Source organism: Euleptes europaea, chromosome 11 (assembly GCF_029931775.1).
Source record: "Euleptes europaea isolate rEulEur1 chromosome 11, rEulEur1.hap1, whole genome shotgun sequence".
Lineage (NCBI taxonomy): Eukaryota > Metazoa > Chordata > Lepidosauria > Squamata > Sphaerodactylidae > Euleptes > Euleptes europaea.
Window position 1 is genome coordinate 20434629 of NC_079322.1, and position 27656 is coordinate 20462284.

Below are 27656 nucleotides of genomic sequence, written 5' to 3' on the forward strand. Positions count from 1 at the left end.
CATTCTAGAGTATCCACTGTCTGTGGCCACTCTGGGGCTTCTGGTTCTCCTAGGCTCCTAGACTCTATGGTACACCAAAGAGTCCAAAGAGGTTGAGCTGGAAAATGTTAAAATTACAAATATATAAATTTTAATAAGGTGCACATGCAGATTAAAAGCATAAAAGTCCTAATAAAGGCAAAAACTTACACATTCAGTATATACAAACATAAACAACTGCGATGTACAATCTTTCTTTGACCAATATGAGATCCAAAAAGGACCAGACGCGTTTTGGCCTGGATAGGCCTTCCTCAGTGGTCAGTATAAAATTATAACTTATCACACATCCTAATATTGTAATCATAACATTTGACCTAATACACTGCTTAATGAGTCCACATCCTTAAGAACCCGGTGAGACAGTGAAGCCAGGTTTTAACGTATAAGAAATAAAGAAATTCACAGGGAGCTTCACTGTTCTAGAAGGGCTTTTAGATATTTCTTACTGCCCATTATGTTATGATTAGAATATTAGGATGTGTGATAAATTATAATTTTATACCGACCACTGAGGAAGGCCTATCCAGGCCGAAACGTGTCTGGTCCTTTTTGGATCTTATATTGGTCAAAGAAAGATTGTACATCGCAGTTGTTTATGTTTGTATATACTGAATGTGTAGGTTTTTGCCTTTACTAGGAGTTTTATGCTTTTAATCTACATGTGCACCTTATTAAAATTTATATATTTGTAATTTTAACATTTTCCAGCTCAACCTCTTTGGTTTGCAATCAGTATTTTGGTTGAGTTCCATCAGGATTCCCCCCCTCTTTTGTTATTAAAGAGTCTACCCATCAAAGCTGCTCTTTCCTCTAGGACACTGGCTGGGGGTCCACGAGAACTAAATTAAGGTCCGTGAAACAAAGTTATAAACCCATAATAAATTAATATTTTCAATTAAAAGTTCTCCATTATAAAAATATATATTCAAATATTATTCTAAGTTTAATGTTTAACTAACAGTTATGATTAAAGTTTATTTTCAAATTCTAGGAATTTTTATTTTGAACCTTGGGGTCCCTGCACCGAACAAAAAAGTCCTAGTGGTCCCTGGTCAAAAAAAAAGGTTGGGAACCACTGCTCTAGGAGAACTGATCTCTGTAGTCTGTAGATCACTTGTAATTTTGAAAGGACCCCTGGAAAACCAGTTTATTTTTAGATGGTACAAGCTGGGGGGGCCATGAAGAACTGCTGCAAGAGGATGACCCCCCAAAATTTTCCCCTTTTATTAGGGACTCAGACAGGAAGATTTCTCTCTCCATCATCCCTTCCTTTAGCTCACTGGTTCCCAACCAGGGGTCGCCGGACCCCCAGGGGTCCACAAGAACTAAATTAAGGTCCGCGAAACAAAGTTATAAATCCATAATAAATTAATATTTTCAATTAAAAGTTCTCTATTATAAAAATATATTCAAATATTATTCTAAGTTTAATGTTTAACTAACAGTTATGATTAAAGTTTATTTTCAAATTCTCGGAATGTTTATTTTGAACCTTGGGGTCCCTGCAACGAACAAAAAAGTCCTAGTGGTCCCTGGTCAAAAAAAGGTTGGGAACCACTGCGCTCAGTTGCTGTGAACACTCCTGAGGCATATTCTGTCTAAATCAGAGTATAAAATACTCATGCGTCCCTTTGCTTATGAGGGACATGTGCATATACCCCATTGTCCTTTAAATTGTGTGAATGTGTCATCAAGGAAAGGATCAGGCATTTTATGTTCTGTACACAAAGTAAAAGCTGCCCTTAATTGTAATTCAGTCGTCAGATTTTACTCTTAGGTAAATGTCTTAAGGATGTAAATCATTTAAGAACAAGCACTGTAACCTGAACGGTGTGTGGATTAAAAACTGTAGACAGACAACTCTTTTTAACAGAGCTGAAAGTGGCGTAAGAGAGGCATCTCTTAAGAGAGGCATCTCTTATCATGGCGCACACAACAAACATATCTTTTTTGTCCTGCCGTTGCTTCTGGTCAAACAGGTTTTACAGGAATAAAAAAAATAAACATGTCTAACTGATGCAAAGATTTTTTTTTTGTGAGTTTAGCATCTATACCATGTGTACTGATAAAATTTTCAAATTTGCTTCAACTCTGAAAAACGACTGCAGGGGTTCCTAGCCTGGCCTTTAATACCTTGAAGATGTCATCCAAAATAGCCTCATACATTTTTCTAGAACAACTCCATTGTCGAGGTTGTGTTTTCCTTTATTCAAGAACAAATGTTTAGGGCATGATAAGAATTAAAGCAACTGCCAGGTAGCAGCGGGCCTAGGTACATTAAAGAGAGGTAGCCCTGTCCTTTCTTCAAATGTGATACACAGTCAGGACTTTACAAATCAATCCACATAGAGAGTCAGATCCTATTTTTGTAATTCTCTCCACCCATTTTTATTGCACGTAACATACTACATTGCTCCATGCAGAGCGTGGTGACAAAAAATCCCTATCTTATTTAATTGTGATCCTTTCGCTGGATCCGAAAGGGCCTGCTTTATTCCCATTTCTGGAAAGAATTCACTAGCTCTTTAGCCAACGAAATATTTTATTTTGTTAGTCAGGAGTTGATGCTGAGCCAAAGAGGAGCAGGAGGGCGTGGGGCAGAGACATTATGTATACACACACACACACACACACACATATATATACACATATACATATATACATACATACATACATATATATACATACACATATATACATACATATATATATATATATACACACACACATATACATATACATACACACATACATATATACATATACATATATACATATACACACACACACACACAAACATATATATATATATACACACATACATACACACATACATACACACACACACACACACACACACACACACACACATATATATATATATATATGAAATGAAAAGGCCCTTGGCAGTGTTATGAAGGCCTGGGACTGAATAATACACTTTAATAATGAGGGATGGAGCTACGGCTTTTGCTGATGGCTGTGACCGGCTCCGTGACCTGATTATGTCGCAGAGTGTCAGCAGCTGAGACACTACAAAAGCGAGCGCATCCCATCAAATCTATCTCCATTGTAATCACTCTCGCCGCGGAGAGGCTTGTTAGGAGCCCAGAGCCCATCAGGCCTTATTAGCACCGTTTACCGTCAAGATGCTCAAAGAGCCAATGGCTGCCCTCTCATCAGAATAATGAGAACCAAAGGGCTCCCATTATCGGACTGGATCAACAACAACACCGCCGTCGGCTTAGTCGTCCCGCTAATTGTGGATTAAAAGTCTTGGAAGAACAGTTACGTTGGTTAATTAGTGGGAGCTAGGTGTGCGGCTCTCCTCGGTCTCTGCAGAAGAGTTTTCAGTCTCCTAAGGAGGATGTGTGTTTAGGGCCAAAGGAGCCCTTTGGCTGGTTCTTTTGTTTGTTTGTTTGTTTGTCTGTCTGTCTGTAGCAGCATCGGGAAGGCACAAAAATACTCAGAAAGGAGTCCTCATAATTAAAACTTTCCTTTGTGATTTGCAATAACGTAGAAGTTTGGGATCTGTAGGGGCCCCCTTCCCAGCGAAACAAGGTGGGAAAACCCTCATGGAGGCAAATTACAAGCACAGGAAAAACCTGTTGAAACTTGGGAAAGTGTGACAGTGCAGTCTTAAAAAGACTCAGGTCCTTAAGTGAATGGGTTTAGAATGGGTGTGACTCTGCTTAGGACTGCACTATGAAGAAGAAGAAGGGTTGGCTTTTTATATGTCGACTTTCTCTACCACTTGAGGAAGAATCAAACCGGCCTACAATCACCTTCCCTTCCCCTCCCCACAACAGATATCATGTGAGGTAGGTGGGACTGAGAGAGCTCTAAGAGAGCTGTAACTAGCTCCAGGTCACCCCAACCGGGAAAACCAACTTGGTTCACCAGATTAGCATCTGCTGCTTATGTGGAGGAGTGGGGAATAAAACCCAGAATTCTCCAGATTCGAGTCCACCACTCCAAACCACTGCTCTTAGCCACTACACCCCACTGGCTCTTTCAAGAAGTGCCTGGATACATCAGAGCTTGCTTTAAATTGCCTGGGTTTGTTTTGATTTTTTAAAATAAGAAAAAGAATAGCATCATCTGGCTGGGCAAAACCCAGGTCTGCTGGGCAAAACCCAACATGGCTTCTGTAAGGGTAGGTCCTGTCTCACTAACCTATTAGAGTTTTTTGAAAGCGTCAATAAGCATTTCCAAAAAGCTTTTGACAAAGTCCCCCACCAAAGACTGCTAAGCAAACTTCAACGTCATGGGATAAGAGGACAAGTCCTCTTATGGATTGAGAGCTGGCTGAAAAATAGGAAGCAGAGAGTAGGAATCAATGGTCAGTTCTCAAAATGGTGGGATGTGAGCAGTGGGGTGCCTCAGGGATCTGTGTTGGGACTGGTGCTTTTCAACCTGTTCATCAATGACCTGGAGTTGGGGTTAAACAGTGAAGTAGCCAGGTTTGCAGATGACACCAAATTATTTAGGGTGTTTAAAACAAAATCGGACTGTGAAGAGCTCCAGAAGGATCTCTGCGTACTGGAAGAATGGGCATTAAAATGGCAAATGAGATTCAATGTGAGCAAGTGTCAAGTGATGCATATTGGGGCAAAAAGTCCCAACTTCACATATACACTGATGGGATCTGTGCTGGCAGCGACAGACCAAGAAAGGGATCTTGGGGTGGTGGTGGATAGCTCAATGAAGATGTCAACCCAGTGTGCGGCTGCTGTAAAAAAGGCAAATTCCATGCTGGCCATAATTAGACGAGGAATAGAGAATAAAACTGTTGATATCATACTGCTCTTGTACAAATCTATGGTGAGACCACACTTGGAATACTGTGTACAGTTCTGGTCACCACACCTAAAAAAGGATATTACAGAGCTTGAGAAGGTGCAGAAAAGAGCAACCAAAATGATTAAGGGACTAGAGCAAATGTCCTATGGGGAGCGGTTAGGACGCTTAGGGCTGTTTAGCTTGGAAAGAAGGCGGCTAAGAGGAGACATGATAGAGGTCTATAAAATTATGCATGGTTTGGAGAGAGTGGACAGGGAGAAGTTTTTCTCCCTCTCCCATAATATCAGAACACGGGGTCATCTGCTAAAGATGGAGAGCGAGAGATTCAAAACAGATAAAAGGAAGTATTTTTTCACACAACGCATAGTTAAATTGTGGAACTCCCTGCCCCAGGATGTGGTGATGGCTACCAGCTTGGAGGGCTTTAAGAGGGGAGTAGACATATTCATGGAGGAGAGGGGTATTCATGGCTATTAGTTAGAATGGATACTGGTCATGCTGCATACCTATTCTCTCTAGTATCAGAGGAGCATGCCTATTATTTTGGGTGCGGTGGAACACAGGCAGGATGGTGCTGCTGCAGTTGTCTTGTTTGTGGCTTCCTAAAGGCACCTGGTTGGCCACTGTGTGAACAGACTGCTGGACTTGATGGGCCTTGGTCTGATCCAGCAGGGCCTTTCTTATGTTCTTATCCTTCGGCTGGTTCTTAAACTATGTCCCAGTCCTGTACATCCACTGTGCATATTATACAATATTTTTAATTGATGTCTTTTTCTTTCTTTTGATTGTAACATTAAAAAAGGAGAGGTTTTAAGAATATATAAACTACTAGTTAGAATGATACAGACGTGTTTGATTTATGAAACTAATATTAGGGTTCTTGTTAAATACTCAATTGTTATAAAATGGCCACCTTCCAGTAACATTTAGAACTCTAACAATGAAATCGTCGGGACTGCTGAAAAATAATCAAGGAAAGCACTATGTTCACCATTTTAATCAACAGTATATGTCACATCAAGATGCCTTCTACTGAGTCAGATCAGTGGTCTATCAAAATAAGTCTTGTCAACTCTGACTGGCAGCAGCTTTCCAGGGTCTCAGGCAGGGGTTGAACCTGGGAGTTTTTATTAGTCATCACTGCAGTGGTTTTCATAGGGATCAGAATTTTAGATTCTTTGGGAAGATTAATACCATCAACAAAATCATAAAACTTGGCTGACTGTTTACACATAGGGAATGAAAACACAAAAGGCTGATTCCTTCTGTCACAGATATAGCCAGAAATACAGGGGAACAGTTGCTAAACCTGACCAAAAATAATAATAGAAGATGTTTCTTTGCACAAACACAAAGCTATCCTGGCCTCCCAGATAAATTCTGCAAAACAGGAACCCAGAATTGAACAGCCTTGGAGAGGAGCAAGAAAACAAAGTAGTAACATAATTATATGGCCTTGTGTAGATTAGCCATCTAACACATAACAATAGATAGTGTTTGTCGAGACCCAAGTGCAGACAGCATCTGAGAATGTCCACCTTCAGAGAAGTAAAGATATGATTCAAAGATGGGTGTGTTGATTGAGAGCCAAAAGACATTCATATGTATGAGAAGCTTGTAATTACTACGTTTGAATAGATTTTAAGATTAAAAGTAGCAAGAATAAAACAACAACTTTTAAATATTCTAAAAAAATATTTTAAGTATTGATAACCTTGTATGATGTTTGCAGTTCTGAGACTGACTTGAAAGTTGGGAAAGGGTGGCATATAAGTCAAATAAATAAATAAATAAGTTATAAGATAATGAGTTAGCCATGTCCACTGTTATGAAGTGGGACAGTTAGCTATTGCTAGGAGATGATGTTAAAATTCTATAAATAGGGAAGTTTAATTGAGTAATAGCTTTCTTCTCAAAAAGGGCTGTTTGCCTGTGACCTGCTTATTTTTAGGTAAGAAACTTCTAAGGACTCGTGTATTGCTCTCCTTTAATGATCTATGTAACAATGATGGATGAATGGTATAATGCTTAGTTGACTTAGTCAATGTTAGAGATGGAATAGGTATGCTTTAATAAAAGCTTAAAATGGAAGCAGAGATTCTCTAATAGTGTGTACTATACTTTTAACAAGCCTAAAGTGTTACTGAACACATGAAGCTGCCTTATACTGAATCAGACCCTTGGTCTATCAAAGTCAGTATTGTCTACTCAGACCGGCAGCAGCTCTCCAGGGTCTCAGGCAGAGGTCTTTCACATCATCTACTTGCCTCGTTCCTTTAACTGGAGATCATGCCGGGGATTGAACCTGGGACCTTCTGCTCTGCCATTGAACCACAGCCCCTCCCCTGTTGAGGGGTACCTCTGGCTAAAAGATCTGATAAAGGAAAGCTAACTAGATTCCCAGGGCTTCTTAAGTGCACACTTAAATATGAATTAGGCCTGATATGAGTCATCCAGAACACCTTCCACCAGCTTGAGGAGTCTTACACCAGTAGAACATTCCTCTTTCACCAGCAAAAGCCTTCTCATTCTGGAAGAAGGCACCACTATTAGTACTTTAGATCCAACACACAAGTTCTGTGTTTCTGCATCTCTGCAATTATTCAAATTCAGAGATGTCCTTTATGTCTGATAGAAGATTAGTTCACTTTTAACCATATGACATTATTCGTGGTATGATTGGCTGTATTTTGAAGCAGGGCCTTTCCCATTTTTGTATTTTGAAGCAGGGCCTCCAAATCTGCGAATTAACTAACAAAGGAGATTCAGCAACGTAGCTCCTTTAAAAGTCATACAAGGCTAAAACACACCACACTGGCAGCTTTTAATGTAGTTTTACAACCCCTTCTCCATTGCAATACATCCTAGGGAGGCAGCAGTTTGCAGCAGGTTAGGGGCCTTCCCCTGTCAACCACTTCCCCCCTGAATCTTGTATAAATGTAACATATAGTTTGGCTCTAAGATTCTTCATTTGAGGAAGGTATCTGAATGCTGCAAAGAGTGAATGTGGATTTCTCTTCTGGGGCTGTCTATGGCCTTGCCGTAACAATTAGGGTGGAGTTTTAGGGTTTTTTTTTGGAGGGGGGTGATTTTAGGGTGAGGAATTTCATTTTAATTTGATGTTTGATTTCATCATCACTGGATTTTATTCCTTTGTCAGGCACTTTGAGAGGTACACTAGAAATCATTTTTTAACAAAATGAATAAAGAGGTAGATACAGTATTGGCCAGCTTTATGCACTAGGGTTGCCAGTTTTGGGCTGGGAAATACCTGGAGATTATGGGGGTGGAGCCTGAGGGGGGGGCAGGGTTTGAAGAAGGGTGGGACTTCAGTGCCATAGAGTCCACCTTCCAAAGCTGCCATTTTCTCCAGGTGAACCGATCTCGTCACCTGGAGATCACTTGTAATCCCAGGAGATTTCCAGCCACCACCTGGAGGTTGGCAACAGTATTGTGTGTGTGTGTGTGCGCGCACACACACACACACACACACACACACACACAGATTACCAATCATTCCCATATCCTTCCTTTTGAACTTGAGAAACTTGAGGGTAAATGAGGCAGAAACCTTCACATTCTAAGGAAGTTTTTAAAAACCTTCATGTAGATCAGTGGTTCCCAACCTTTTTTTGACCAGGGACCACTAGGACTTTTTTGTTCGGTGCAGGGACCCCAAGGTTCAAAATAAAAATTCAGAGAATTTGAAAATAAACTTTAATCATAACTGTTAGTTAAACATTAAACTTAGAATAATACTTGAATATATATTTTTATAATAGAGAACTTTTAATTGAAAATATTAATTTATTATGGGTTTATAACTTGGTTTCATGGACCTTAATTTAGTTCTCGCGGACCCCTGGGGGTCCACGGACCCCCGGTTGGGCACCAGTGATGTAGATAGAAGATACGTTATGTAGTGTGAACAACATACTGTTCCGTGTTTTGCTGTGATATTGCAAGACTAGTCCTCTAACTGGACTGGGGGTACAAAATAAATATTCAGTTCTGCTGCGGAGTCCAGGATGCCATTTTATTCTTGCACAGGACTAATGTGTTTGACCAACAGTTTACCAACCCAGTCCAATTACTTCCCTTCCTGAGAAAGTCGGAAAGAGGTGTGGGGGGAAAACTCCCTTCTGCTGACAAACTGTCATGGTTTTATATCTCAGAGGCTTAAATTTACGTCCTACGCGCCTCCTGCCTCCTGTGAGAGGAGAGTTTGCACTATTTCTGGAGCACAGATATAAACAAGCAAGCTTTCTAGATGGAGCTGATCTGACTATGAGTTATAGGCATTATAACCAACTTTTCTTCCATTCCATCCCTAACAGAAATCTTAATAGGCTTTTGAGAGCCTCCATTTAAAGCGCACTGCATAAAATGATCCTTTGATGAAAAGGGATTGAAACAAGGGTTAAAGTAGACACTGAAAGGTTATTGTAGAGGGCACGGTGGTCGTGCAATCCTCCTTTAATATGTGTGGTGTGCACCTGCGATAAGATGATTCATTAGATAAGGCCTCACTTTGACAAGCTCCATCGTTCAACCCTCGGGGTAGTGATGGAACAATTCTGTACCCACCCAGTAAATATAACAAGGTCAGCACTTTTCCCCCCCTTGTGGTTCTTAGAAGAGGAGCGTGAGTTCAGATTGCATCTTTGTTTATGCTTTATGTTAACAACCACAAAACAACCATCACAATAACAGCAATGTATTGATATTACTTTAAAAATCAAGACCCCCAAAGGAACATTATCTGATGATAATCCTTTGTAATATTTAGTAAATAAAACTAAGAATAAAAAAGTGCTACCTTCCATTTCGACTAAATGGTGATTTCGGATCATGGAGAGGTGAAGAATTTACAGTTTCCACAGTTTTAAATTATACGCCACAAATGGAGAGAGCACAAATTTATGATCACCGATTTCAAGAATTATGCCCTTTTAGAAACGAAAGCTTCTGATTTCAAAAGATAAATGTTGCTGCTTCCCAATATCACTTTTAATAACAGGCTCAAGGGGCCTTGAGGAATTGGTGACTATTTTTCGGTATAGATAACAGAACATTTTAAAGTTTAATTGGTGGGTTTCAGTATTCATGTGGATACCTTACGTAGTGAAATAAAAGCCAGAGTAATATGACAAATTAGGGTTACCTCCCGGTGACTGCTGTGGAATGGTGGTGGGAGAAATTATTTTAAAAACCTGCCGGTTTCCTCTGTGCTGGTACATCACTTCTGGTTACAACCCAGAAATGACAAAGGGTAGCTCTAGGAATTGACCAAAATTTTATAGTAAAACCACAGAGTGTCCGACAGTTCCTAGAGCTACCCATTGTCACTGCTCGGTTATACCTGGAAGTGACATAATGTTGTCACTGATGTCACATGCCTCCCATGTTCCTACCCCCCAACCTATGCCAACCCTATGACAAATGGGCCCTCTTGTTCTTTCTGTAAAGTGAAGTCATTTCATGATTCCTGACTCCATCTGCTGCTGCTTCTCTTGGCCTCTGATGTGAAGGCTACTTCTGAGAAAAATGGGAGTGGAGTCATGTGAATTCAAGGGGAACAACAAGCTGATGGTTGTCCTATGGGGAAGAAAAAGAGGGCCTTGCCTTTAAAGAAAAGGCCAGGTTACAATGCTACACACTCGGGTTGCCAACCTCCAGGTACTAGCTGGAGATCTCCTGATATTATGACTGTTCTCCAGCCAATAGAGATCAGTTCCCCTGGAGAAAATGGCTGCTTTGGCAATTGGACTCTATGGCATTGAAGTCCCTCCTCTCCCCAAACCCTGCCCTCCTCAGGCTCATCCTCAAAAACCTCCCGCCGGTGGTGAAGAGGGACCTGGAAACTCTACTACAATCCCAGAGGCAGTCTTGCAAGGAGGGTTACCAAGCCTCAAAGTGGGGCTAAGAGTTCTCCCAGACTTACAGCTAGTCTTCAGACTATAACGTACCATAGAATTATATTTGATATCTACAAAACACAACCCCCTCTCATTTGCATGAAAAACTGGTAGCATCACTGTTTTGTTCTGTATTCTGATGGTTAACATGAAAGGCTAGTTAAGAACACATATATTTTTTTAAACCAACAGGTAGAATCCCACTAAAGCAAGGCACTTTGGATAGCTAAACTTTATGCAATGTCACTTGGAAGTAGTACCACTGAATTTCCTATAGTCCTTGCTGAGTTGCAAGCCTACTCCCTAGGTCCTGAGACCCATAGGAGTAAATCCCATTATCTCAGTGGGACTAACTTCTGAGTATTTCAATGCGAGAGTTAAGCAGGAGTTAACAGTAGGGCTTTGAAGTGTCCAGCCTTTGCTGGATCCTGCCTATTAGCACCTAATTCTCAAACACTTCGAGGTTAATGCTCATTTCAAAAGGGTTGTTGTTGCCACTGTTATTAGTTCTAAACCCGCACAGTATATTCCCAAGAATTAAAGGAGCAGTGCCCGGTTCGGTTATGCTGTTACAGAAATCCGTAATCCAACATTTGCAGGTGCCAGAACTCAAAATCCTGACGTCCATTTCTGAATTGCTTTGCAAACTTTAATTTTTTTTTTAAAGGATTTTTCCAGTTCCACCTCAGCAAGTCTAAACGCTTTGTTCTTCTTCCCCTTTTGCCAAGGAACATTATTTATTTATTCCTTCTCCCAATATACGTGCAGCCACAAATTGCTGTCATGCATAAGGTATTTGCTGCTCAGCCCGAGATCAATATGCCGTAGGAATTCACTCTTCCCCTCCGTCTTCCACTCACCTGTCCTTGTGCATTAGTGACTAGTTGACCTGTGACCCCCTGAAGGCCGGAGAGTGCATTGCCAAAGGCCTGCGAGCTCGCTATAGACCCCATGGCTGCCGCTGCTGCTGCCGCCGCCGCTTGACTGGCTAGGGGATTATTAACCAGCTGGAAATAGGAAGAAAAGAGCAAAGAGTGAGGACTGCTGATAGCCGGGCAGCTGCTACACACCAACACACTGCTAATTGACTTCCTACTATCTACGGGACGGAAAGGTACCAATGAAAGTTCCAGTTGTTTTTGAGCGCCAGTTGGTTTGGGTGGAGGAACTCCTTTGATAATGTGTAGAGCAGGTACTGTAGCATGGCCCTTAAAACCTCGAAGAGTCCCTCCGATATCAAGCCAAACTCGTTCTGTGTTCAGAGGTAGGGTTGCCAGCTCCGGGTTGGGAAATACCTAGAGATTTTGGGGGCGGAGCTTGAGGAGGGCAGGATTTGAAGAGAGGAGGGACTTCAATGCCATAGAGTCCAATTGCCAAAGCGGCCATTTTCTCTAGGGGAAATGATCTCTGTCACCCGGAGATCAGTTGTAATAGCAGGAGATCCCCAGTCACCACCTGGAGGTTGGCAACCCTATTCAGTGGATAATGGACAAAGTCGATTGTAGACTAAGAATCCTGTCCAGTTGCAGGGAGTTCTTTACAAGGGAGTATTCAAATGTGCAAGCTGCCAGCTGTAGCCCACAGTGATACAGGGCCAGGCTGAAGTGCACCACATACAAAGAGCTGGTAGACAGTTGTGAAAAGGTCAGCCTAGAGACTAGGATTGCCAACCACCAGGTGGTGGCTGGAGATCTCTCACTACTACAACTGATCTTCAGGCGACAGAGATCCGTTCCCCTGGAGAAAATGGCTGCTTTGGCAATTGGACTCTATGGCATTGAAGTCCGTCCTCTCTCTAAACCCCACCCTCGTCAGGCTCCACCCCCAAAATCTCCAGCTATTTCCCAATCCAGAGCTGGCAACCCTATTAGAGCCAGGGAGGCACAGGCTAAAATTGAGTAAGTGCAAACCATTTATGCTGCTCTGAGCTCTCCACCAGAAGAGCAAGGTAAAAACATAACAGATGGACTCAGAGGACATAATTGACATCCCAAGTTAAATGGAATAGCTAAAATTATCAAAACTCTGAAATGGGAAAAATCTGCACTCTAACTGTCCTCTCCTCCTTTTGTAGAGCCCTCAATTGGATGTAGGGTTGCCAACCTCCAGGTAATAGCTGGAGATCTCCTGCTATTACAATGGATCTCCAGCCAATAGAGATCAGTTTACCTGGAGAAAATGGCCACTTTGGCAATTGGACTCTGTGGCATTGAAGTCCCTCCCCTCCCCAAACCCTGCCCTCCTCAGGCTCTGCCCCAAAAACCTCCCGCCAGTGGCAAAGAAGGCCCTGGCAACCTTAACGGGATGGCTGAGGCTAGGCTGAGGATTGTCAGATCTTGGAAGCTAAGCAGGATTCGCTCTAGGTAGTACTTGGATGGGAGACCACTGAGGAAGTCCAGGGCTGCTAGGCAGAAGCAGGCTAATAGCAAAGTACCTCTGTTCGTCTCTGTCCTTGAAAACCACAAGGGCTCACCATAGGTCAGCGGCGACTTGATGCCACTTTCCACCACCTTTTATAGAAACAGCTGTGCTTCTTTCTTTCTTGATACTGTACACAACCGTGCAAAATTCAAGACCAGCAGCTCCTTTGAGACCAACAAAATTTTCCAAGGTATAAGCTTTCGGGAGTCAAAGCTCACTTTGTCAGGTATCTGACGAAGTAAGCTTTGACACATGGAAACTTAAAACCCTGGAAAATTTTGTTGGTCCCTACGGTGCTACCGGAATCAGATTTTGTTCTGCTGCTACAGACTAGCACGGCTACCCACCTGAAACTATACATGACAGTGCGGGTTAAATGCAAAGCTGAAGGCCAGGGCATAGACATTGCAATGGACTAACCTATGAACAGTACATAAACCATTTTATTTTTATAGACAGACTTCATGGTGATACCCAAAGCATAATTTTTGATCATGTAACTATTTGGTCTTACCGAGGTAAGTCAAGAAAGTGGCATAAAATGTATTCTTTGAAATGCAAATGTTCATTTTTCGCCCTCTGAGCTTCCCTTCCAAATATCTCGGTGTTAAATGCAAATGAGATGCTTGTACTATCCCTCTGCTTCTCACAGCCCACTGAGATTAGGCAAAACAGAAAACAAGGAGGAGGTGAAGGATAGAGAATGAGAGAGAGTGAATGATGGGCTGATTATTGAAGGAAAGTTGGAGCCGCTACAAATGGAAGTCAGGAAAAGTTTGGGTTAGGGAGGTGCTTGGTTCCATGCTACAGACCCCCCCCCCCCACAGTGCTGGTAAATTTCTTTTGAAAAGAAACTAATCCATCTTTATTCTATGAATTGGCGAAGGAAAGACATTTTGCACATGCTAAGAGGCATTTTAGGGAGGTGGTACTTACCTATAACAAGAAAAAAAGGGAGACAGTTGTAGAAAACCCCATTTTTTAATGAAAGTGTTGCTAGGAGGAAACTAATGTGTTGGGGGGGGGGAGAGAATGGATTGTTATGTGAACATAATGTTCCTGATCTCTGGTTGTAATCTCAAGTGAATTGCAATTCATGAAACCTCAATTTGAAATGAATGTGGTTAGTCTTTAAGGTGCCACTGGACTTTGTTTTACTTTGCTACTGATAACAGCAGAGGTCAGTGATTAATTTCTAAAGTGAAAGATGCAGGATTTTAATCTATGGCTGTAAACTCGCTTGGTTAACCCTGCTTCTTAATTCTAAATTATGGCCTATTGGGAACCTGCAGTTTCTCAACAGCGATGGACAAAACCTCTATGCGTGTTCAAAGGCACGTTGTTATTATTTAACTTATTTGTTTTACCATTGTTCAAGGGTGGTTCATGGCACAACTGTGGCCCCTGAGTTGCTCAGCCTTCCTGTCCTGTCTCCTCCCAGAGAGTCAGACGTAGACATTGCCCACCCATTAATCCAGGCCCTTATACTGATGGAAGGAAGGAATTGGCCCTACAACCTGTCTGACACAGCAAGTCTATCTGAAGCTGAGCAGGTGTGGGAGGAAGAATCTGCCTCCCCCACCTGCCTCCGAGGTCACCATTGCCAAATTCCAATAATTGCAGAGGCAAAGAGGTTGGAGATTTCAGAGCTTCCTCCAATGTTGAAGACCTCAGTCCAACTCTGGCAGCTGGTGAAATAAGTTGTCTGCCTTGGAACTCCGCTTCACCCAAGCCTGGCTTCTTGTGCTGCAGATGGAAACCTGTCTGTGGTGACTCTGCTAGGATCTGCTTCTGCAAGAAATTGGAAAGCTTATACATCAGGGAGATTAGGCCAGAAAGCTTCCCTGATATCCAAGCCAGCGTGGTGTAGTGGTTAAGAGAGGTGGTTTGGAGCAGTAGACTTTGATTTGGAGAACCGGGTATTATTCCCCACTCCTCCACATGAGCGGCAGAGGCTAATTTGGTGTACTGGATTTGTTTCCCCACTCCTACACATGCAGCCAGCTGGGTGACCTTGGGCTAGTCACGCTCTCTCAGCCTCCCCTATCTCACAGGGTGTCTGTTGTGTGGAGGGGAAGGGAAGGTGACTGTAAGCCAGTTTGATTCTCCCTTAAGTGGTAGAGAAAGTTGGCATGTAAAAACCAACTCTTCTTCTTCAAGTGTCCGACATGCAGGGAAATGTAGACATTGGTGTGGTTTCAAACTAGTGATCCCTCACATGCATTTTGAAGTTGTACAGACTGTACTAGGCACCCCTCTGAAAGTTTAGATCAACTGTAATGATACATGTCTGTGAAGACAAAATGCAGGATAAGAAAAAGTAATGAGATACGATGGAATCATTAATGTTTGTGAGGTGCACTGTATTTCCTCATAGGACATTTGTGATTCTCCTCAAAGATTATTATGACTGATTCACAGATCATTTAATATTTTCCTACTAAACTCAGGAAGCCTATATTTGTGCTTAAATTCAATAATGTGTCACCGAAATATGTATGCCGCTGTATCAAATGGTGCTAACTTGCCTGGGCCTTTAAAAATAGCTGGTTTTTCAAAGCTATCTGCTCATTACATACATTTGTCGTGGTTGAAATATTGGCTGTCTAAATCTACTTAAAATCAAATCTACTGGTCTCAAGAAGAAGTACTGACATGGATACCTCTGATGCAACCTGACTTGACTCAATATGAATTGACACAACCTGAGGTGATGGGAACATCATATCCTCTCACACACATCCTGGCTTCATTCATTACGGGGCATAGATTATGGATTGTCTCAAGCCATTTTGAGAACTGGTATGATCAGACTAGGAAACGTAACCTTGCTGTTCTCAAAAGAGTAGACATAGCAAAGGATTATTAGTAGAAAGCAGTTAAAATGGGGAAAGAGCAACCACAATATTTTTTTTCCAAATGTGTTTTCCCCTGTGTGATTTATGAAGATAAAATCCCTCAGACAGAAGAAAGTTAAGGAATGCTTTTGAGAGCCATAGAAATGGGTGCTTGATAACTGGGCTGGCTCATGTTTGCTGGATAAATGTATAAGGTGATAAATGATTAGGAAAACCATGATTTCCCCCCCCCAGGATGCTAAAATGATTTTATGAATGACAGTCCAGTAAATGAATAGCATAGTAGGTTATAGGAAGCTGTACTTATTTTGCTGTATATCCCCCCAGCCTTGCTTGTAGAAGAAGAAGAAGAAGAGTTGTTTTTATATGCCAATTTTCTCTACCTTTTAAGGAGAATCAAACCGGCTTACAATCTCCTTCCCTTCCTCTCCCCACAAAAGACACAACAGACAACAAACCTGGTTCACCAGATTAGAGTCCGCCGCTCATGTGGAGTAGTGGGGAATCAAATCCGGTTCTCCAGATCAGAGCCCACTACTCTTAACCACCACACCACGCTTGCTCTGTAGAATCTTTTTCTTTTAATCAGTTGTACTGTATCTTGACCGATCTCTGTTTCTCTCATTAAGATCCAATTCGTACACTGTATTTTTGAGTGTACCCCTGTGATTTAAAATAGATCTGACACAGGAGAAAGATAAAAGTGGGCATTTAACCCTTTCCCCAGTCCTGCTTCCTCAATCTAAATTGCTCTCTCCTCCAGAAAAATGCTCTTTGGTCCCACGAGGGAAAACTTTTACATTTCATATAGACCCGATAGCAACACAGGGTGGGAGTGGCGTTCTACCGCAATCCTAAACACGGTTATGTCCTTCCAAACCCATTGACTTCAATAGACATAAAAAGGTGAACCTATGTTTAGGATTATACTGTTAGCCTGGGAGAAGGGTGTGGGAAATAGGATAAATAGCCCTTCCTCAGCACTGCTTCCCTGACTTGAATTCCCACCTCCTCAAACTTAAATCTGCGAAAGTTCTTGATTACAGATCTCCAGCATCACATATAAGGCAATCTTAAAATGTTTTACGGGTACGTTTAAATTTGAAAAGTGACATAACGTAGTAGGTAGGGTTGCCAGCTCCAGCTTGGGAAATACCTGGAGATTTTGGGGGTGGAGCCTGAGGAGGGCGGGGTTTGGGGAGGGACCTCAGTGGGGTGTAATGCCATAGGGTCCTCCTTCAAAAGCAGCCATTTTCTCCAGGTGAACTGATCTCTATCGCCTGGAGATCAGTTGTAATCCAGGGGTTGGTTTCCCCACTCCTACACATGAAACCAATTCTTCTTCTTCTTCTAATTTACAAAGTTACTTGGATAAATTATATGGGGCTGCAGTAGGGTTGCCAACCTCCAGGTGGTGGCTGGAGATCTCCTGCTATTACAACTGCTCTCCAGCCGATAGAGTTCAGTTCACCTGGAGAAAATGTCCGCTTTGGCAATTGGACTCCATGGCATTGAAGTCCCTCCCCTTCCCAAACCCCGCCTTCCTCAGGCTCCGCCCCAAAAACCTCCTGCCGGTGGCGAAGAGGAACCTGGCAACCTCAGGCTGCAGTCTATACTACTGTGTATAGTTTGCTGAAAATTGGATCGTACAGTATAATTTTGCATAATTTAATGTGTTGGTTCTGCAACCCAAAGCCAAATCCTCTTTAGTTGCTTACTGAATGTCCCATCCTGTTGATTGTGTAGACTCACTCTGTGTAATTTTAGTTGAGTCCCAATGAGAAAGACGGACTATTAAAAACGTTACGTCACTAAATAAATAAATAACATAAGGCATACGATGGCATCATAAAACCAGGTGGCCGATCAGATCTGGCTCCATGATAGTAAGGCAAGCTGAGAGCCCGGTAAATGAATAAAGGACTAATTTCCTCAAAGAGGGCTGAAAAATTCCCCCAAAGCACAGTATGGAGTCCAAAAACAGATAAACAGTGTTTTGTACACCAAAATATGACATTAGTTGTGGTTTCATGTTGTCACAGGCTGCTTTTATTTTGTTGCACACTGGAGGATGCACGCCAACAGGGAGGGAGTGCCCACAGCATGCCAACGATCCCGCTGTCCTAGCGTCGTATATGAAAGGAATGTCAAAGGATTAATACTGTAAGGCAGTAGAAATTGTTTTCTCAGAGAGCCTCTCTTCCCTTCCTACACACTTTCATGTGATTCAGTGCCAGCGAGCCACCTACTGCCAAAATGAGCAGTAAGTCCTGATATAGATGCATCTCTGTCAGGGGTCTATTAGGGATGCTACCGAGGGCTGGGGGCCGGTTCCGTTTCAACCCTTAACAGCGAGGTAATTCCAGATGGAGTTTTGTTAAGCTCCTTGAAAAAGCACAGGAAACGACACAGCGTCTGAATTCTGGATGCTCTCGAAAGCTGGATCTGTTTTGTGCAACGGTTATTAGCTCATCTTCAAAACGTAGCAGTTAGGTTCATTGGGCTCTCCTGGGGCTTCCTCTTCCCCATATCCCCTCCCCTATTTTATTCTGCTAATTTTTGTTCAGTCAAAGCCACCAATTAGACCAGTGGTTCCCAACCTTTTTTTGACCAGGGACTACTAGGAATTTTTTGTTCGTTGCAGGGACCCCAAGGTTCAAAATAAAAATTCAGAGAATTTGAAAATAAACTTTAATCATAACTGTTAGTTAAACATTAAACTTAGAATAATATTTGACTATATATTTTTATAATAGAGAACTTTTAATTGAAAATATTAATTTATTATGGGTTTATAACTTTGTTTCGCGGACCTTAATTTAGTTCTCATGGACCCCTGGGGGTCAACGGACCCCCGGGTGGGAACCAGTGAATTAGACACCCTTGGAAACTGATGGTTACTGCAGTGTACATTGCCTGGCCTGCCTCTGGCTGTGAAAACGTCTGCCTCCCCCAAGAGCACAATGTGCCTAAATAGGGTTGCCAGGTCCCTCTTCACCACTGGCGGGAGCTTTTTTGGCGGAGCCTGAGGAGGGTGGGGTTTGGGGAAGGGAGGCACTTCAATGCCATAGAGTCCAATTGCCAAAGCAGCCATTTTCTCTAGGTGAACTGATCTCTGTCAGCTGGAGATCAGTTGTAATAGCGGGAGATCCCCAGCTAGTACCTGGAAGTTGGCAACCCTATGCCTAAAGGGGGTATTTGTGGATTTCCAGGCCAAGTAGGGCTTGGTGAATAGGCAAGGTTGCCAACCTCCAGGTAGTAGCTGGAGATCTCCTGTTATTACAACTGATCTCCAGCCAATAGAGATCAGTTCACCTGGAGAAAATGGCCGCTTTGGCCATTGGACTCTATGGCATTGAAGTCCCTCTCCTCCCCAAACCCTGCCCTCCTCAGGCTCTGCCCCAAAAACCTCCTGCCGGTGGCGAAGATGGACCTGGCGACCCTATGAATAGGGGCAACAGTTTCTGATTCTTGCCATTCTTTCCCAGTATCATGGGTGCAAACAGACAAAAGGCAGCTTAGAAACGTAGAAGCCTCTCTCCAAGAGACTGCCCATCCCACTGCTGCCTGACAATGAAGACCTGAGTGATGGCCAGAATATAAACACTTGAGCAAATCTAATCTTCTAACCTTCTTTTCTGATCTGATTACCAGGATGGCAGCTCTGGAGTAAGGACCTCAGTGGGGAGTCGGCTGGACTTCCTGATTAGGGTTGCCAGCCAATGGCTGGCACCTGGCAGGAGATGGGGGCAGTCATAGGTGGCTCTGGCAATGTGTGTGCAATTTGATGTCACTTCTGGGGAAAACAGGAAGTGATGTCAAGTCACTCTAGGAACTGCAGGAAACACTATGGTAAAACCATAGAGTTTTGGCAATTCTTAGAGCAACGTGATGTCACTTCTGAGTTTTTCCGCAGCATGTGATGCCTGTGATTTTTCAAAAAATTTCTCCCAGTGCCCAAAATAGCTGTGGCAAGAAGAGTGGTGACCTCAGAAGAGTGCAGCAGGAGTGGTGACCTCAGCACCACAGGAGCTGGTTAGCCTAGCTACTACATTTCCAGGGGAATTGCCCCTGGCAGCCTTGAAAAAAGGACCACTTGGCAAAGCAGCTGGCTTCTTGGTTGAGGGGATATCTGCTTCTACTGCTGCAGTGCCAAGAGAACCACCAGTAGAGAAGCCCCCAATTTCAGCTGCCACTCTGTAGGGTAGTAGGGGGGAAATGGGCTGAAGAACCCAGATGTGATGTCATTACACTCATGGGACATTCTGGGCTCGACCCAGAAGTGATGTCACACCGCTCCTCCAACAGCACCTGCCAAATCCCTGCCCTCCAGTCTCCTGCTAAGCGCCAGCTGCTGGCAGTTGGCAACCCTAAGCATCAGTGATGTGGGCCTGTCTGGTGGTGTGGAACCCCCACCTCCCCAGGAGCAAATGCGAATGATCATGCCCTGTATCTGCTCTGATGGCAGCACCCCTTGCACTGGTGGGGTGATCGGTTAGGGAGTTGAACAGAGGGCACCCCCATACCTGGTAGTGAGGAGGATATTTGCAGGGACTGACTAATTTTCAGGGTTTGGGGGTCGGACCTGTCCTGGGGTTAGTACTCTGTCATCAGAGGTGGCTAGTTATGCAGCCTTTAACCAGGTCTTGCAAAACCTGGTGCCACTGTTTCACAGCTTGCCCTTCCTGAAATGCTTGTTAATTTTGGATTAGCTAGGCCTTATACAGAAAATGTCCCCTTGGGAGCATTTCCTGTATTAGGAGCACAGAGCTGGCTGGGACCAAAAAACCCACCAGCCTCTGCAGTCACGTGCTTGGGTCCTGCTTACTCTTTGGCAGAGAGGTACTCTGATAGTGGCAATCTAGGCTTGCCCACCTACTCCGCCTGCTCACACAGCAGGAGAAAAGTTTGTGTGTGTGTGTGTGATTGGCCACATCCAAATCACTTTCCATCACTGCATCTGTGACTCTAGGAATTTCCCCAAATCTCTATGGTCTTTACCACATAGAGTGTCATGCAATGCAGTGACACCATCTCAGGGTCCCGGAAGGGACATCACCACATCATATGACTCTCCCCCTCCCCATGATCCTCCTCCATATGTTCCTGGGGGCAAGGGGAATGAAGCAACCCTACCCCCTTGTTTGGCAGGGATAGAATGGGTTGCTCAGGCTAGGTAGGGAGAATTAGCAAGCCAGCACCCTGAGGCACTGGACATGATGGAGGGTCATTTCTTGGACAATCTGTCACATTCCTTTCAACAGGATGGGTTGGGATTGGGAAGGAGCGCCCTTGTTGCTGAGCAGTAGGGTTGCCAGGTCCTCCCTCTCCAGCAGTGGGAGGTTTTGGGGAGTGGGATCAGGCGGCTGCATGTGACATGCTTACGTCACATGTTGGGTTTAATCCCGGAAGCACCACATTGCGAAGGGGCCCTTTACCGCTCAACCACTCAAACCCCTTGGCGCTTCCGGCAATAAACCTGGCAGTGACGTGAGCACGGTCTCGCGCAGCCGCTGCTCCAAGCAGGCTGCTGGATTGGCAGGCAATTGGCCGCCGGTTCCAGCAACCTGGCAACCCTACTGAGCAGCACTGTCCCAAACCTGGTGGTGGCTCATGGCACATTAGGGGAGGGGGATGAAGCTTAGTACCCATTGGCACGTTTCATGTGCTGGCGAGGATAAATAAAAATGGGGGAGTCACTGGCCAAGTTTCGAGCCAGGGTGGATTGGCCCAAATAATGGCAGCCATGGCAAAGCTGCCTAGCAATGCCCGCCCTTTAAAATACGTTAGCGTATTTTAACAAATTATGACATAGACCAGCCATTTAAATAAACTAGTTAAACCAAGACTTATGTCTCATGTCCTTATTTGGGGTGCCTGGGACAACATCTTTTTCGACAGTAAATCTGCTAACAACCTGAAAATCTGTAAGTTTTTCATTATACCCTACATTATTGCCTTCCTGTACACAGAATCGTGCCCTTCCATAGGGCATTGTTGATAGACAGATGAATTTCTTCGTGTATCAACCCTTTTCTACTTTTATCTGTTGACCGGAATTGCACGAAATATTTATAGAACCTTTAGGCAATCTTTTGCACTTTATAAATCAAGGATTTTTTGGGGGGTGGTGGTGGTAAAAATAATATAAGGTCTCAGCTTCTCTCAGGTCTGATTCTGATTTCTTTCAGATGGGAGAAAATATGCAGCAAACACAACGAAGCCGATGTGTTTTTTTTCCTCCCTTTCTTTTCAAAATGGCTTGGGTGTGTACTGAATTAGGCTCCTTGGCTTCATATGTACTATAGATAATAACATGGCAGCGCCATTTAAAATCCTTGATGAGTCTGATGTTTTACTGAATTGTACTTGATATTTGTCTATGTTCAGTGTATTCCCCCCCCTTTTTTTGGAAATAATTTTTTTTGGAAATAATTCTTATCAAGACAGCAGTCTAAAGCCACCATGAGTGGGGAACAAGCCAGTAAAATGTAAGGGCTGTATTCCTCTTATTATTATTCCTCTTCATAGTACTGTAACTCTTTGGACTTCAGTGGAGTTAAATCACTTGGATATGAGCACGAAGGGAAAGATTATTTTTTTTTACTGTGGGAGGTGCTGTAAGAAGAATCATTACTATCTCAACCACAGTGATGTTTTTCCTCTGGTTCGTGGTCTATATGGACATGGCAGGGTTTTTTTTTTAGTTTTTTTTTTTTTTAAACGGCTTCCGTTGTTTTTATTTCTGTCTTGCTTCCTTATCCAGAGCCGGAGCTTGAACATATCCAAGATTAGATTTGTAAACTCTGCGGGGAAATTTTCTCCCACCCCTTCTGAATCCATGTTCCTTTTTTAAAAAGTAATAATATTTTTTAATTATTTTTCCAGAATTATTAATCACATAGTTTAACAATTGACGTAAACAATAAAAAGTAAAAACAAATAGGAAACATTGTTAAAGATATTTGGGTATAATCAAAGAAATATTGACTTCCCCTACACCTCCCTCCATCTTGTGATAAATTAGTAATCTCTTTTGAATAAAATTCGAATCCTGATATTGTTGCTAATATTATTAATAGTAAGTACTATCATATAAAAGAAAGAAAAAAGGGAAAAGAAAATAAAAGAAAAAAGAAGAAAAATAGTGAATCTCACTAGTAATAAATGGATTAGTATAGTAGAAAACATTTAATTACTTCCATTAAAAATTAATTTTTTTGTAAGTCCTCCATTTCTCCCTAACACTCATTTAATACATTTTATATTTCTAGTAAATTAATATCATATGACATGGTAGTTGAACATGAACTTCTGCATTCCCCTCAGATCTCTTTTCCGCTTTGATTTGTGGTCACATATTCAGACCTGAGGTGTTTTAAAGCCTTACGTATAAGCAAGCCATGGTTTTTCAAGAAAGGAAACCACATAGCAAGTGGTGTGCTTGTCAACATTGTTATGTCTACATGGATTTCAGTCCCGGGAACCTTGACACCCAGCAACTTGTACAACCCCGCTTATGCTGGCGAGAGCTCAATAAAGGCAGGCTTTGGCAGCAAAAGAGATTGCTTGCGTGTTACAACAACTCAAATCCTTTCCTCATCATGCAGAACAAGAGCCAAATTTTATCCTCTGAACTAAGGGGAGAGCATGACCACATGTGGTTAGCAAGGAGAGGGGAATCTGGAGGCAAACAAGGCAGAGGTTCCTGGTGAGAAGAGCTTCTGCCTTGGCAAAACTTCCTTTTTATCTCCCACAATTCTGTCTCTAATTGTCGCTTTCTGCAAAAAGTAAGAGACACAGAAGCTGCCCCAGAGTTAATCACAGGAACATCGTTTTATGCTAGGTCTTTACTTGGGAAAAAAAATAACCCCCCAAATGACAGTTGGTCTGGGTTCTGCAAATATGAAGTTGTGTGATTTAATTCACACACACTAGAACTCTCTTGAGCTAGAACTGAAAGAACGGGTGTAGCATTTTAAGTAATTTGGATTATTCTTCAAGAGGGTGTCATGAGGATTACTGCTGTAGCCTACACTGAGCTCTGACAATAGAGTGAGATATAAGTATTTACCCTGGCCCTATTGAATCCATCTGATATCTGGATAAAATAATATGCTAAATCCCAATGGGTATTACTGGGATAGCCAGCTCTGCGTTGGGAAATACCTGGATATTTTGGGGGTGGAACCTGAGGAGGGTGAGGTTTGGGGAGGGGAGGGACTTCAAGGGGGTATAATGCCATACAGTCCACCTTCCAAAGGGGCCATTTTCTCCACGTGAATTGATCTCTGTCGCCTGGTGATCAGTTGTAATAGCAGGAGATCTCCAACCACCAACTGGAGGCTGGCAACCCTAGGTATAAAGCACAAATGACCAACCTGAAATGTGAGGGTCACAATTGACACAGGGGAATCAACAGGCCTAGTTATGGCAAAGACTCCTGACTGCTTTCCTATTTATGTGCTGCTGCCTGCTGTCCTATTAAGGGGACTAGAGGCAAAGCCATTCCCAGGTGCTTGGAGGTGCACGTGTGTTGTACGTAAGGTTGCCAGCTCCGGATTGGGAAATACATGGAGATTTTGCGGGTGAAGCTGCTTTGGCCATTGAACTCTATGGCATTGAAGTCCCTCCCCTCCCCAAACCCCACCCTCCTCAGGCTCCACCCCAAAAACCTCCCACCGATGGTGAAGAGGGACCTGGCAACCTTAGTCCTCTAGGATTAGAACATTGATCCAGGTATATTGTTTTTGAGTGGCGGTGAAAAGTGCAGTCAAGTAAGCTGATTTATGGCCACCCTGTATGGTTTTCAAGGCAAGAGATGCTCAGAGGTGGTTTGCCATTCCCAGCCTCCACATGGGCTGAGAGAACTGTGACTGGCCCAAGGTCACTCAGTAGGCTTCATGTGAAGGAGGGGGGAATTGAACCCAGTTCTCCAGATTCGAGTCTGCCCATCTTAGCCATTAACCATGCTGGCTCTCTGTTTTTGAGTAAAGGTAAGGTAAAGGTCCTCTGTGCAAGCACCGGGTCATTCCTGACCCATGGGGTGACGTCACATCCCAACGTTTCCAAGGCAGACTTTGTTTTCGGGGTGGTTTGCCAGTGCCTTCCCCAGTCATCTTCCCTTTACCCCCAGCAAGCCGGGTCCTCATTTTACCGACCTCGGAAGGATGGAAGGCTGAGTCAACCTTGAGCCGGCTACCTGAAACCAACTTCCGTCGGGATCGAACTCAGGTCGTGAGCAGAGCTTTTGACTGCAGTACTGCATCTTAACACTGTGCACCACGGGGCTCCTTTGAGTAGCCCTACCTAAAACAAAATCTTACAGACAATCATTATTAAGCACTGTGGTTAAAAGGCTATTGTTTACACTGATCCCAACCCCCTAATCTTTATTCGTTGCAGTTTTAAAAATAGTTACGATCCTTTAATCTCATGACTTTTAATACGGGAGCTAACCAGATGCTACTGAAATCAATGGGACTTCCAAGTATGCACTTAACATTGATTTGGAACATGCCTAAGTTACTATAGTATTACAGTATGAACCTGTTGGTAAACAAAATCTTTCCAATACCTGCCTCCACAACAAACAGTAGAACCTATACTTTTATGAACTACTTTGAGTCTATTTAATAAATTTTGTATCTTAATTTTGTAAAGACGGAGTGAGTAGCCTTTGCTAACTAGCATTCGAGCCACAATAAACCAAAGTACCTTGTAAACAGCTTATTTTGGAGAGAAATGTCTTTACATCTAAAATCGGATTCACGTTCTGTCTGGTAATCAAGTTGAGAGAACCTACTGTGTAAAACTAGCTATTTCCCCTTCTGGTTTTTCTGCTTTTCCTAGAGGATTAAGGTCTGGAAACTCAATTTGTTCTTCTAAATGTACGATCAATAAAAGGTGGTCTCTTCCTCATAGGATCATCGTTTTGCCAAATCTCAGACCTTTAAAAGCACCCGTTCATTTACTATGTGCACGTTAACGGTGCCAACAGGAAACAAAATCTACATTCAATTAATCAAATAAAAAATTTTGGTTTCATCATTACTTTCTGAAACAGTGGTACATTATAAAAGGAACTGTTTTATTGTGCACTAGTGAGAAACCATTCATCAATTTGAAAGGTAAAGAAATTGCATTTTACTTTTGTAACATTTTAATATGACTGATAATTAAGAAATATAGCCTTGGCTAATGCTTTGTACATAAGGTTTGGTCCTCCTTTAGAGATTTATGCCCAGATTTGCAAAGGAATTTCTATACGACCTTGGAAAAATCCCTGATTATCTCAGCTTTCCATTGTATGCAGGATGCATATCAAAACTTTTTTGTCTATACTATCTACGTCAAAAATCTTTCATTTGGATTCTTAGGGTTTGCAACTAGACAGATTAGTATAACTAATAATCATAAAGTGCAAGAGGTAAATATTGTATAACACTATCAGCAACCAGTGTGGTGGGTGGTCAAGAGTGGAAGACTCTAATCTGGAGGACCGGTTCGATTCCCTGCTCCTCCACATGAAGCCTGCTGGGTGACCTTGGGCCAGTCACAGTTTTCACAGGACTCTCTCAGCCCAAAGAGAGGCAGACAATGGCAAACCACCTCTGAATGTCTCTTGCCTTGAAAGACCTATGGGGTTGCCATACGTCGGCTGCGACTAGACGGCACTTTTCACAACCACCACCACCACCAGCAATCTATCAACAGGATTGTTTCAATACATTCGAAAAACTAGTGTTTACATTATCAATTGCTATTCCTGTCCTTGACAGCTGGTCTGCTATTTAATGGCCCAGGTTGCTGGATGGATCATAAATATAATCCAGTGGCTCATCATTGTATATTTTAAAACAAATATTGCTCAAAGGATAGTGTCATATAAGGATAGGGTTGCCAGGTCCCTCTTTGCAACTGGCGGGAGGTTTTTGGGGCGGAGTCTGAGGAGGGCAGGGTTTGGGAAGGCAAACCCAGTTGTAATAGCAGGAGATCTTCTGCTATTACCTGGAGGTTGGCAACCCTATATAAGGATGAAAAAAGAATATTATTTAAAAAAAGACAATGGAAGGAAAATCTGGATGCTCATATATTTAGAGGATATTTCATTTTAAAGGAATTTCCTTAATATACAGTGTATGTTATTTATTTATTTCAAGTTTTTTTTAAACCATGCCTTTGCATCTTATATGGCCTTCAAGGCAGTTTACAAAAGCCATAAAAATTACTAAAAAAAAAAAGGCAATAGCCACACTTGCAAGTTGGTGGACTGATGTTCTAGTGTGTTCTTTCTCCAGTCCTCAAGATCTTTCTGCTACTGTTACTAAGAGAAGGAAGTCTGGTTCCTTATGCTCGGCCTCTGGTGGCTGGAACCTCTGACCCGCAAAGCCAAATGTAGTTCACTAGTCATAAATACATACATAAACCTTTATTGGCATAATAACAGCATTATAGCATGCATGAATACAAACACCATGAAGGGAATCATATTCTATCATGAACTGTCCATCTGCTAAAATCAGTGCATAAATAAAATTGATAAGTAGTTCACTAGTCACATATTGTAATGTGCTTGGTTTTGCAGTTCTACTGCACTGGCTCCCACTGGCTC

General features: G+C 42.7%; 1 protein-coding gene across 3 annotated transcripts in view; it reads right to left on the reverse strand.

Annotated features, from left to right (window-relative positions):
* Window positions 1-27656, reverse strand: part of POU6F2 (POU class 6 homeobox 2) — a 402019-nt gene that overhangs the window by 38670 nt on the left and 335693 nt on the right. For all 3 annotated transcript variants that reach the window (XM_056857609.1, XM_056857612.1, XM_056857610.1), the window contains exon 6: window positions 11624-11770. In XM_056857609.1, the coding sequence (XP_056713587.1) occupies window positions 11624-11770 (147 nt within the window). The remainder of the gene's footprint in view (window positions 1-11623; window positions 11771-27656) is intronic.